This window comes from Prionailurus viverrinus, chromosome E2 (assembly GCF_022837055.1).
Source record: "Prionailurus viverrinus isolate Anna chromosome E2, UM_Priviv_1.0, whole genome shotgun sequence".
Taxonomy (NCBI): Eukaryota; Metazoa; Chordata; class Mammalia; order Carnivora; family Felidae; genus Prionailurus; species Prionailurus viverrinus.
Window position 1 is genome coordinate 45202262 of NC_062575.1, and position 11266 is coordinate 45213527.

The window sequence follows — 11266 nt, forward strand, 5'->3', positions numbered from 1 at the left end:
GATTCAGGGAGGGCTGACAGCAGCCCCCAGGAAAGCAGGTGACACGGGCCAGGGGAGCCAGCTTTGGGCTGTAAGGGAAGAGTGATTGTCCTGTTGGCTGCTGAATTGGTGGGATGTATGCTTAGAGGTTTTGAGGGGCATTCTGGCTACTGCTAGGTAAGAGTGAAGCCAAACCAGAGGAAAGAACTGGGAGAGATATCATTTGTGCCCCCGGATCCAGCTGTCCTTGCAGCCTGAACTTTTCAGTTATCCCCCCCAAATCAGTTCCCATTCCACTTAAATCAGTGGGAATTGGGCTTCAGCCTCTTGTTCCCTGTGTGGCCTCGGGCCAGGGCTTCCCCTTTATAGCCTCAGCTTCCATTCTGTTAAGTGGGGACACACCATTGGGTGGTTGTGAGCATTAAGGAAGGGATGTGTGTTTAGTGTACATCCAGGAGCCTCGCAAGGGTTCTGCCTCTGTTCTTGAGTCTAGTCCTGTTGAGTCTAGTCCTCTTGTCCTGATAGCATAAACTCTGAGGAGAAGATGAGCTTCGACACCTGAGGCTGGGGACTAGACTACAGGACTGAGCCCTGACAATTCAGCTTGGTGTCATCAGGACCCTGGGGAAGGGGGGTTTCATAATCCTACACCAGGGATGGCCCAGCCTGGGAGCCCACCATGTACAATGTTTGAATGGAGAACCTGTACGGATGCACCTGTGCCTCTTTGCCTGAGGAGCCTTGACAGGCAGAAGAGACTGGAAGTGGTGGGGAGTTAACATCTCCAGGAACAGTCCTTAACCAATGAGAGATGGAAGCTGGTACATAAATGGCACTTCTTCACCCTTTTGGTGGACCAACTTTGAGTGTGTCCCACATAGTCTTGCAGAGGTCCCTAGTGGGATGGTGCCCCAGATGCCCAGAGCAGCAACCAACTCATTAACTCCCTTCCCTGGCTCACTTTCCCACTCCCCTATCAGTCTGCCTAGGGGTCACCTCCCTAATAAACTACTTGTGCTTGAATCTTTGCCTCAGGGCCTGGGGGACCCCAATCCAAGATGGGCTGATTCAGTTCTGTGTTGTACACTCAAAGCAAAGAGATCTGTGGAGGGGGCTGCCCAGACACCAGGACTGCATCCCAAATTCTGAATTTTCAAACACCCAGTATCCTATTAATGTTTGTGCCTCCCTCAAGATTCATATGTTGAAGTCCTAATACCCCAATGTATTAGGAGGTGAGGCCTTTGGGAAATAATTATGTTGTGACAGTGAATTCCTCATAAAAGGAATTTGGAATCCTTATAAAAGAGAGCTCCCTGCCCCTTCTGTCATGTGAGGACATAGTGAGAAGGTGACCATCTATGAAGCAGAAAGCAGGCCCTCATCAGATAGCCACTCTGCTGGCACCTTGATCTTGGACTTCCCAGCCTCCAGAACTGTGAGAAATAAACTTCATTGTTTATAAGCCACCCAGTCTGTTATTTTGTTATAGCAGACCAAATGGACTAAGACACATCCTTGGACATTGACCATTTATTACATATGTCTGGGCCATGTTCTCAGATTGGGGGCGGACCATTGACATAGCTGAGCACCAGATGAGGTGTCCTGGCCAGTCGGGCAGGAGAGCAGCAGGACCCCCCTGACGGTGGCAGGAGCAATGTGGCACCCACGAGGAGAAGGAAGAGGAGGAGAATGAGGAAGGTCAGGGACCACCTGGATGCAGGAGGAGGGGCTCTGTGAAGAGAAATGCAATGTTGAAACTATGGTGCGCTGCCACTATGAGCCCCTGTACCCCCCACCCCCAGACCCATCTCCCGAGCATCTCACCCAGGGTCTACCTCCAACATCACATCCTGCAGGTTGGGAGATGCCTGCTTCTTGTCCTAAGGGGAGACAGCAGCCAGCAGCAGAATGGATGGAAGGGACACTTACTCTGGACTCTTCCTTCCTACCATAAGACCTATGGGGCTGAGTTTATTTTTCCTTCTTTCCTGGAACCCTCCCAACCCTCTCCGGTGTAGTGGATATCTGTGCCTGCCCTCCATCCAGTCTTCCTTCTCCTGGTAACAGTGGCTCAATTTGTACAGTGGGTGGAGGGTATCATGCCGACCCCCTCTCAGCCCTTCAGGTTCTTATGTGGCTGACCCCACACGTCTCCACTTCCATGACTGGGCATGTGAGCCAGATCTGGCCAATGAGAGCACTCCATCAGTTTGGCCACTGTGATTGGTTCAGGGTGCAGGCCATGACCCAAGCTGGGCAAGTGGGAGGCAGCCCTGGGACACTGCTGCCAGCAGGTAGGTGGCACCCTGCTTCTCCTTGGGTGGGCATACCAGTGGGAAATGAGTATTCAGTATTGGGCGAGTATTGGGGTGGCCATTTGCTGAGAAAGAATCCACCTTGGAGAAGTAGAGCCTGAAAGAGGAAAGGACTGAGCCCTGACAGCATTTGAGATCTCTTCAGCAGCACCCAGCCTTGTCAGTTACATAAAAAAAATTACATCCCCTTTTTTGTGTAATTCCATTTCGGTTAGGTTTCTGTCACTTGCCATCAAAATTCCAGAGTGATACAGCTGGCTGAGGACCATCTCACCTGAGGCTTCCGGAGCAGGGAGCGTCTTCGCTGACCTGCTAAGTGTTTCCGGTGGCTGAAGCCCGACATGAGCATGTCCTGTGGGGAAATAAAGGTGTGGGAGTTCTCAGAGAACTAGTGACAGACACAAAGTTGGGCAAAGGCCAAGACGGGGTTGTCACAGAGGTGAGATTCTGGGGGAAGAAAAATATCTCAGGGAGAGACAAGAGAGGGACAGAGCCGAAGAAACCGAGAAGAGACATTACTTATTCATTCACTCAACAAATATTTAATGAGGGTTCATTACATGCCGGCACTGTTCTAGAATCTGAGGATGTGGTGGGCATGCAAATAGGAAAAGTCCTGGCATCCCCGGAGCTTATATTCTAGCAAAGAGAGACTGTACATTAATAAATAAATGTACGATGTCAAGATGTGGTAAGTGCTGTTAGAAAATAAAGAGGTTAAGGAGTGATAACGTTTGGAGATCAGGACAGGCCCCTCTGAAGAGGTGAGATTTGGGGAGAGACGGGAATGAAGTGAGGAAGTGAGCTGGGCATGTGTCTGGGGGCTTTGAAATAGGAGTGAATTTGGAATGTTTGAAAAACCAGGAGGCTGAGATAGAGGAAGACACAGAGACCGAGAGAGGCAGGGGGAGGGAGGGAGGACAGCATTGAGACAGCAAGAAAGAGACACTGAGAGAGATAGAGGGAGACACAGAGCCACTGAGACCCCCTTGAAAGGGAAGTACCCTACTAGGAGGCACACAGAGGTATCCCAAGGGTGCCTGTGGAGGAAGGGTGTCCCCTACCTGCTCTCACCTCAAGGCCTTGTCCCCTGCCCTCGGGGACCCTGTGGCCACATAGCTCACAGGGAGCTCCTGGTGTCCAGGCTGTCTTTCGCCCCAAGGGCCTGAGGCCTCCAACATCCCCTGCCGGGTCCCACTCCAACTCTGCAGGAGTAGGGAGGCCACTGGGTGCCCAGGGCCCCCAGGCCCCACCAGGTCCTGGCCCGTCCAAGTCCCCCTCAACTTCCAAGTCCTGGTCCAGTGTACTGGCCTCCTCGAACACCTGGTCAGAGGACAGAGTCATGGGGGTTGTGGAATTGGTACCTTGGGTGGGGACTGCCAGGGTGGGCCATACCAGGCTGTAGCTGACCAGCTGGGCCTGCAGCCACCACAGTCGCCGAAAGATGCCGTCTCGGTGGGCTCTGAGGGCCCTCAAGACCTGCTCCAGGGATGCCCAGGCCTGAGGCTCACTCCGCTGTGCCAGCCCCTCACCGAATGCCAGCAGTGCATCTACACGCTCAGCTGCTCCACATAGGTCTGCCTGTAGGGCCTGGGGACAGAAGGTTGGACACCACTCCCACCCCCCACCCATACACCAGGAGCACCAGAGATCAGCTCCCTGGAGTTATATCCCTTCCCCCTTCTCTTACCCAGACACCTAGAACATGGAGTAAACGCATTTCCCATCCCAGGAAGCTGGTACCCATTCCTGAGGCCCCGCCCACCCTCCCATACCGATGCCTCCCACTGCCCACCTGCAGCTGGACCATCCCGCTCTGGGCTGATGCCCAGGGCCCCAAGCCTTGTTCTAGGTCCTGCAGCCGGAGGCCCAGCCCCAACAGGCAAAGGGATAGGCTGTCCTGCTCAGCCTCCAATACTTCCTGGCCAGAGATGAGGTGCTGGGGAACACAGGGGACTGAGTCAGGGTCGGTGGGCCAACCCAGACCTTGCCACCCCTCTTCCATTGCCACCCCTCTTCTGCAGGCTCCTTCTGTAGCAGAGTCCATCTCTGGTCTGCACCAGGGCTGCTCCCACCTGGAGTCCTTCCCAGTGGAGCCGGGCCTGGACGGAATCTCCAGGTTTTCAAGGCTCCTAGAAGTGTGGACATAAGGGGCCTGGGGGTCTGAACAGAGAGTGGGTGATGGGGCTGGATATCCCCACAAGGAATGGGACTTCACCAGGGTCAATGACGAGCTAATTCTCTCCCAGTTGGCAAAATAATAAAGATTTTCTATAGTGATTGGTAAAGAATCATTTTCTGGAGTGTCCCTCCCCCCACAGATGCCCAACACTTTTCCCGAATCATCACCTCATGCCCAGTTTGGAGGCCAAATTCTGGGGGAGAGGAGGTGGGGGCTGGCACAAGGGGGCCTGGATCACCTCAGCTCACCTCACGGTGTCTGCCCCCAGCTGGGTCCTCACTGGAAGAGGGTGCTGGCAATCTCAGGGGACCAGCAGCAGGCTCAGTGCCCCTCAGCCCACCCTGGAAGTGTTCGGGAGGGTCCAAGGAGTCTTGCCCCAGTTTCTGGGCCTGTTCTGGTCTGGGAGGTAGGAGGCATTGACAGGCCTCTGGCTGAGCCTAGGTGTCCATTATCCACCCTACCCTACCCCTGTCCTTAGGTGCCCCTCCCATGTCCCTAGGTGATCATAGCCATAGTACCTTCCCCCCTCAAAATGCCCCTGCTACTGCCTCCACCCTTTTGGGACCTAAGTTCCAAAGCCCAGCCCCTACCTGATTCTCTTCTCTCCAGATGCAGGGCAGATGGTGCATCTAGCAATGTCCAGTTCCCTAGGGGCTCCAGTGGGGTAGTTGAGGGGCTCTGAGGGGAATCTAGGGCCCAGAGGTGGGGGGAGGGCCATAGCTGGGAGCCTGGAGACAGAGAGTCAGTGAGGATCCCCAGTGAGAGCTCTTTTCCTGGCCAGGGGCATCCCCCCAGACCTCCTCAGCAGGACTCACACAGGCCTGAGGCAGCCAGAGGCCTGGGGGCAGGCTCAACTCCACCTCCTCACTAGCAGAACTGGACTCAGGTCATTTGATGCCCGGCTCAGGTGGCAGCAGCACCACTTAACTCCTTCTTCCCTAGCCCGCCAGTTAGCGGAACCTCCCAGGTTCACCCCACTCATCCCACCTAAGGGGTTTCCCGATACAACCCTGACCCCTCATGAGCCATGGATTCTGCCCCACTCAGGGACCTGTACATCTGACCCCAGGACCCACACCATCCAAGGTCCCAGACACCGTACCCCTCAGGAACCCGCATCTGCCCCCGCCCCACCCGCCCCCGGCCACTCCATCCAAAACCAAAGAAAGATTTTTGTTGGTTTATTTGAAATGGGGCCTCTTCCTGTAGTTCCCACAAAGTTACTGGGAAAATAAATAACCCGGGGGGGGGGGGGAGGGGGGAGCCATCTCTGCCCCAGGGTTCCAAGGTCACAGGGTCACAGCTGTCAGGAGGTGGAGAGCCCGGGAATGTGAGCAGGGCGGGCGCCTGGCATCACTTGCTGAGCAGGAGGCCGGTGCGCAGCACGCGGGGCACCCGGCGGATAGTCAGCGAGACGCGCGTGCCACGGACCAGGCTGGCTCCCGGCCGCGCAGATGGGCAGGCGGCGGCGTTGGGTGGCAGGGAGGTGGCGTCCAGCGCATCTACTCGGGCAGCTGCGATGCCGTGTAGGAGGCGCGTGTAGGCGGTGCCACGGAGCACCAGGAGGCTGCGCGGTTCCAGCAACAGCGAGGTGGTCGGCCGGGGTGGGGACCAGGGCTGCGGGACGGGATGAAGCTCAGCGGGCCCCTCAGAAGTCAAGGGGGGTAGTGGTCAGCAGAATTTAATGGTCAGCGGGGCAAGGGTCAGCGAGTTCCCAGGGGCAAAGGCTGAGGGGCAAGTGTGCTCCCACGGAGCTTTGCAGGGGAAATCCTACGTGTCTCAGTTAGTGGGGGGAGGGGGGAAGGGGGGCGGGGAGCGAGGGTAAGCAGTCTCTTCGGAGGGGGCAGGAACGTGTTTGCAGATGGGGCTAAGGGAATTGCAGCTGGGATCCCCAAGGGGTTGGGACTTAGACCCAGGGATCTGCAGTCCTAGGAAACGGTGGAACTGGACTGAGGGCTTGGCTGAAGCTAGGAGGGGTGGGGGTTGGGTAGTAACAGTGAGGTGGTGAGGAGCCAGTATGGTCTGGGCCTGTCTGCAGACATCGGGATGCTTGAGGACACCCACACACTGGAAGGGGATGTCAGCCTACCCAAGAGCATGTAGGGCTAAAAGGAGCAGCTGGGTGTTCAGGGGAGTTTCTGTGAACCATGAGGTATCAGAAATGCATCACTGAGAGAAAGGTCAGGGAAGCCACTGTCACGAGCAACCCCCACATAAGGGAGTCAGTATATCTGGGGGGTCCTTGAGCAATCAGTCATGGGTTGAGGCCCCAAGAAGAATCTGATGGTGTCCTTCAAGGCAGATCTACACTATTGGAGTGGCAGAGAGGTCTGTGTTGGGGAGCCTTGTGCAGCGGGCAAAGAGAGGATGTCTAAGAGGATGTCAGGAACAATCATGAGTAAATGGTGTTGGGGTATCCAAGGATATGGGTGTCTGTTGGGAGTATTGGGGAGTCTTACTTAGGTTATATGGACCTTGGGCCATTGGAGCACTCTGAACATGTGGGGCCAGGGGATCTGTGGGGCATCGGGGCATTCATTTAGCAGGTGAGGCTACTGGGGTGTCTATAGATATCATTTCTAGGGCACCCTGCAAATGGATGGGTCTGAAGTCTGGGAGGATATGGTGTGTACTCCTTGAGGGGACCGGGGAAGGTGTCTGGGAGAGTATCAGGGGTACCTTGGAAGCAGGAGGGACTGGGGCTTCTTGGAGGATGTGGGATGTCAGAATGCCCACGAGAGGCTGGGGCAGTGTCTCAGGGCCCACCTGCTCTGCGGGGTCATCGTCCTTTGGCTGCCGCGGCTCGTAGAGGTCCAGCATGGTGTGGGAGCCCAGGCTGATGGTGCTGACGGTCGGGTAGTAGAGTGGCCCGTCCTCGTGGGGCTGGGGAGTGGGCACCAGGGCTGGACAGGGCAGGAGTCCACACACCCCCCCACCCTCTGGGGCTCAAGGAGGGCACCCCAGCTTGGGATGAGGTGGTGAATGCCTGGTTGGGGTATGTGGCTGCTTAATGAGTAGAGGTGGGTCAACATAAGGCCCTGCCCCATGGTGGATCGGAAGTCTGGGGGTCGGGGTGAAGGTGTGTGGTTACCATGATGCCCTCCCCAGGCAGATACTGGTTCACAAGGACGTGGTTGGCTGGGAGACCTCCAAAAAGGCTGAGGTCAGATACTTTGTCCACGTAGCGCTGGAGCCACAGAGGCAGCCGCTCAGGAACCATCCCCCGGGGATGGGGGAGCCCACCTGGGAGAGGGGAATGGGGTCCTGAGGACACCCAACCAAGGAGCCCTGGCACCTGGAACCCCCATTAGGGATATTCTAGTGGTTGGCAGTACTCTGACCCTTGGGAACCTGTGACTCTGGAGATCACTACCCCACGCCTCCAAGGCTTCCTGACTTCTCCAAACCCCTGGACACTTTGAGATATCCCAACTTATCAGGAAATCCCTAACCTCTCAGAACCTCCACTCACCCCTCAGAATCCTCCTGGCCCTGGGAACCCCTTGAGCCCTCATGGACCCACTCAGTGTCTTGACTATCCAATCTGAGTCACCTGCCCCAGCCTATATCCCCAAATCACCCATGCCCCCAAGGCAGGGACACTTACCCCAATTCTGTAACTTCCTCCCAGAGAGCTGGGTCCACTTTGGCTTTGGGGCATTGAAGACCTAGGAGGTGGGGAGGGGATCAGTCCTTTTTCAGGACCACCCTCACTGATCCTACCACCCAGTTCAACATAGGGCCCTCTACTTGGGGTGGAAATGGGTCATCTCAGAATCTCTGGGATTATTCTCTGAGATAGAATGTTCCCAGGATTGTGTTGTTTGACCTCTACCCTGTGTCTACCAGGGTCAAGGAAAGGAACCAGAGCTACACAATCGTGGTCTGAAACTACTCAGAGCTCTGGGCTGGACTGGACTTTTTTAACCCAGCAAAGTGTGCACTCTGTAATTTCCTGAATCCTGGGCTATCTCAGCACAGCCCGACTTCTGGAACCTCTTTGCTCCTATCACCTGAGGGAGAAAATGTGCTAAGCTGGGCTGTCTCAGCATAGCAGAGAGTACTTTGAAAATGCTCCACTGCCGGGTGTCTGGGTAGCTCAGTTGGTTAAGTGTCTTGGCTCTTGATCTCGGCTCACATCATGATCTCACAGCTCTTGGGATTGAGCCTCGCTTCAGGCTCAGTGCTGAAGAGCAGAGCCTGTTTGGGATTCTCTCACTCCTTATCTCTCTGCCCCTCCCCCACTCACACCTCTCTCTCTCTCTCTCTCTCTCTCTCTCTCTCTCTCAAAATAAGAAAGAAGGGCGCCTGAGTGGCTCAGTCGGTTAAGTGCCTGACTTCGGTTCAGGTCATGATCTAGCGGTTTGTGAGTTAGAGCCCCGCCTTGGGCTCTGTGCTGACAGCTCAGAACCTGGAGCCTGCTTTGGATTCTGTGTCTCCCTCTCTCTCTGCCCCTCCCCTGCTCACAATCCATCTCTCTGTCTCTCAGAAACGAATAAATGTTTAAAAAAAGGAAGGATGGAAGGGAAAGAAAGAAAACTCTCCACAGCCAAGATCCCAAAGGTCTAGAACAGGCAATCTCCAAGAAATATGTACTCTATTCGATAATCTCATTCCTTTCACAGTTATGGGGCTGGAAGGGGCTATCTCAGCCCCCCAGAGTCTGTGTTCTGTAGCTAACTTATTCCTGGGACTCAAACTAGACAACACTAGTTGAGATAGCACAGGGAAGATCTGTGCTCTACGACTAACGGTCTGAGACTCCAAAGGATCTGAGCTTTTTAAATTCTTCTCTCCCTAAACCTTAAGAATAGAATACAGAATACTGGGCTATCTCAGCACAGGTGATTTGAGCTTAGTAACCTTATTCCCAAGACTCAGAGTGTATGCTGAGCCATCTCAGCAGAGGGAAGAATTTACTCTGTAGCATTCTGATGCCTGAGTTATGTCAGCACAGAAATCTGAAACTGCAAATTCCTAATTCCCCAAACCTCAAGGGCCTGAACCGGGCTATCTCAGCCTATGTTTATAACCTCCTTTTCTCTATGATAGCAGGATTGGGCTATCTCAGCACAGAGGGTATAAGACTTGTAACCGTGTTTCTAGCATAATGAATCTGATCTCAGTAACATCTGTTTTGAAGGCTGCACTGGGCTATCCCAGCACCGGGAGTCTGAGCTGCATAAGAACTAGCTTCCTCAGAATCAGTTTGGTTTCTTCTAAGCTTCCTGGGAAAAGCTCTGACACACCCCAGCAGGTCCTGAGAGAGGAAAAGGGAAGATGAGGGATGGGTGCTGGATGTCACTCTCTTTCCTGCCAGGATCTTTACTGTAGCCTTAGGGACTCTCACACAGAACCTGGAGATCGGGGAGGGATCTGGGAAGGAGGGAAAAACAAACCGGAAGGGTGTTGGGGTTACCTGTCGAAGCAAATACTCCTCCTCTTCCTTGGAGATGAAGTCAGGGACATAGTAGATTACAGGTGGTGCCTAGGATAGAGATCCCCATGAAGGTGTGGCCTTTCAACCTACACCGGGGCTCTAGTATCACTGAGCAGACCCTCCCTCTGAAGGGTCTCCAGATGTTCCCAAACAGGCTAGGGCCTGAAGTCAAAGGACTAATGCCCATTTTGGGGGTGGGAAGTGGGGGTGAGGGTGGGGCTGTACCCTGAGGGTAAGAATGAATTTGGAGGGAAGGAGCAGTCCAAGCCCACAAACTCAGGAGTCGGCCTGCCTATCCCCACTCTATCCCCCACCCTCTAGTCCCCACCTTCACCCTCTGCACCCCCAGTCTGACAACCTGTTCCACCCTGAATGGTTCCAGGGCTGGGACCCTGGCATCCTGATCCTCCATGGACACCAACTCCATGCACCCAGTCCTGTGGGGGAGGGGAGGATACTCTGAAGTCACCAAGCCTCCCACCCTCAGGCTATGATCCCATTTTCTGCTTTATCAAGGGCCAGGGCCTCACCTTGTCCCTACAGTGAAACTCACTTGGTTTCTAAAACCTGAGTCCTCAGCATCTCAAAAGCCACCCGGACACAGTGAGTACCCAGAACACTGCCCCAAACTTCATCCACAATGGCCCACGAAACTACACATTTCTGCCCCTTAAGCCTCTCACAGAGAATATCCTCTGACCTCACTGGGAGCCTTTCCCAAGAGCTCCACGCATAGCCTCCAGGGCTGCACCCCAAAGCCCCTTCAAACAGTTTGAGATGCCATCCTAACAACTTCAAATCTGCGACCATGAGTCTGGGTCTCTAACAACATTCAAACTCCCCATGCACCCTCCTGCCGCCTCAAGCCCTTTCAGATGCCCCATTCTGAACACCCGCGTGCCCCCAATCTGAGTCTCCTCAGACAGGTCCACTCTCAGTCTCCTCGGATCCCCCCACTCCGGACCCCTTCACACTTCCCCTCCCGAGCGCCCCTTCCCTGTAGCAACCTTGGGCCTTTAGTCCGGAGCTTGACTCCTCTCAAACCTTCTTCCCTACCTGAACCCCTTAGACTCTCCACCCCGAGTTTTCTAGAATTCCACACTCTGAGTTTCCCTGGACTCCCATCTGAGCTTCCCTAGATCCCCATTCTCAACCCTCTTGGACACCCATCTCCGCCCCCCAGCCACCCCCAAATCTGACCGTCCACCAGAGTACCCCTCCAATACCCGAATTAAACTACCCCATTCCCTTCCCAGTCACTTCCGCTCCACGTTCCTGACGCACGTTTTCTCAAACCAACGGGAACTCTCAAAGGTCCTAAGGGTCCGCCTTCCACCCAATCGG

General features: G+C 54.8%; 2 protein-coding genes across 11 annotated transcripts; both read right to left on the reverse strand.

The window, feature by feature from the left end:
- Positions 1 to 1530: 1530 nt before the first annotated feature.
- On the reverse strand, positions 1531 to 5506 carry SYNE4 (spectrin repeat containing nuclear envelope family member 4). Of its 5 annotated transcripts, XM_047836917.1 has the most exons (8): positions 5073 to 5506; positions 4731 to 4881; positions 4096 to 4239; positions 3696 to 3890; positions 3375 to 3623; positions 2575 to 2679; positions 1810 to 1865; positions 1531 to 1716 (listed from the first exon to the last, which is right to left on the reverse strand). In XM_047836917.1, the coding sequence occupies exons 1-8, from the start codon at positions 5198 to 5200 to the stop codon at positions 1539 to 1541; spliced, it is 1206 nt and encodes a 401-aa protein (XP_047692873.1). In that variant the 5' UTR covers positions 5201 to 5506; the 3' UTR covers positions 1531 to 1538. The 5 variants fall into 5 exon arrangements, 3 of the variants coding, with proteins under 3 accessions (XP_047692873.1, XP_047692871.1, XP_047692872.1); XM_047836915.1 differs by having other exon boundaries at positions 2575 to 2652; positions 3375 to 3890; XM_047836916.1 differs by having other exon boundaries at positions 1575 to 1716; positions 1810 to 1930; positions 2575 to 2652; positions 3375 to 3890.
- A 141-nt stretch (positions 5507 to 5647) lies between these two features.
- On the reverse strand, positions 5648 to 11201 carry ALKBH6 (alkB homolog 6). Of its 6 annotated transcripts, none has more exons than XM_047836934.1 (7): positions 11149 to 11201; positions 10281 to 10359; positions 9902 to 9970; positions 8090 to 8150; positions 7574 to 7746; positions 7249 to 7365; positions 5648 to 6099 (listed from the first exon to the last, which is right to left on the reverse strand). In XM_047836934.1, exons 2-7 carry the CDS (start codon positions 10347 to 10349, stop codon positions 5836 to 5838), a joined length of 753 nt encoding a protein of 250 aa, XP_047692890.1. In that variant the 5' UTR covers positions 10350 to 10359; positions 11149 to 11201; the 3' UTR covers positions 5648 to 5835. The 6 variants fall into 6 exon arrangements, with proteins under 6 accessions (XP_047692890.1, XP_047692892.1, XP_047692891.1 ...); XM_047836936.1 differs by lacking the exon at positions 11149 to 11201 and adding an exon at positions 11123 to 11139; XM_047836935.1 differs by lacking the exon at positions 11149 to 11201 and adding an exon at positions 10930 to 11116.
- Between the last annotated feature and the right edge of the window lie 65 nt (positions 11202 to 11266).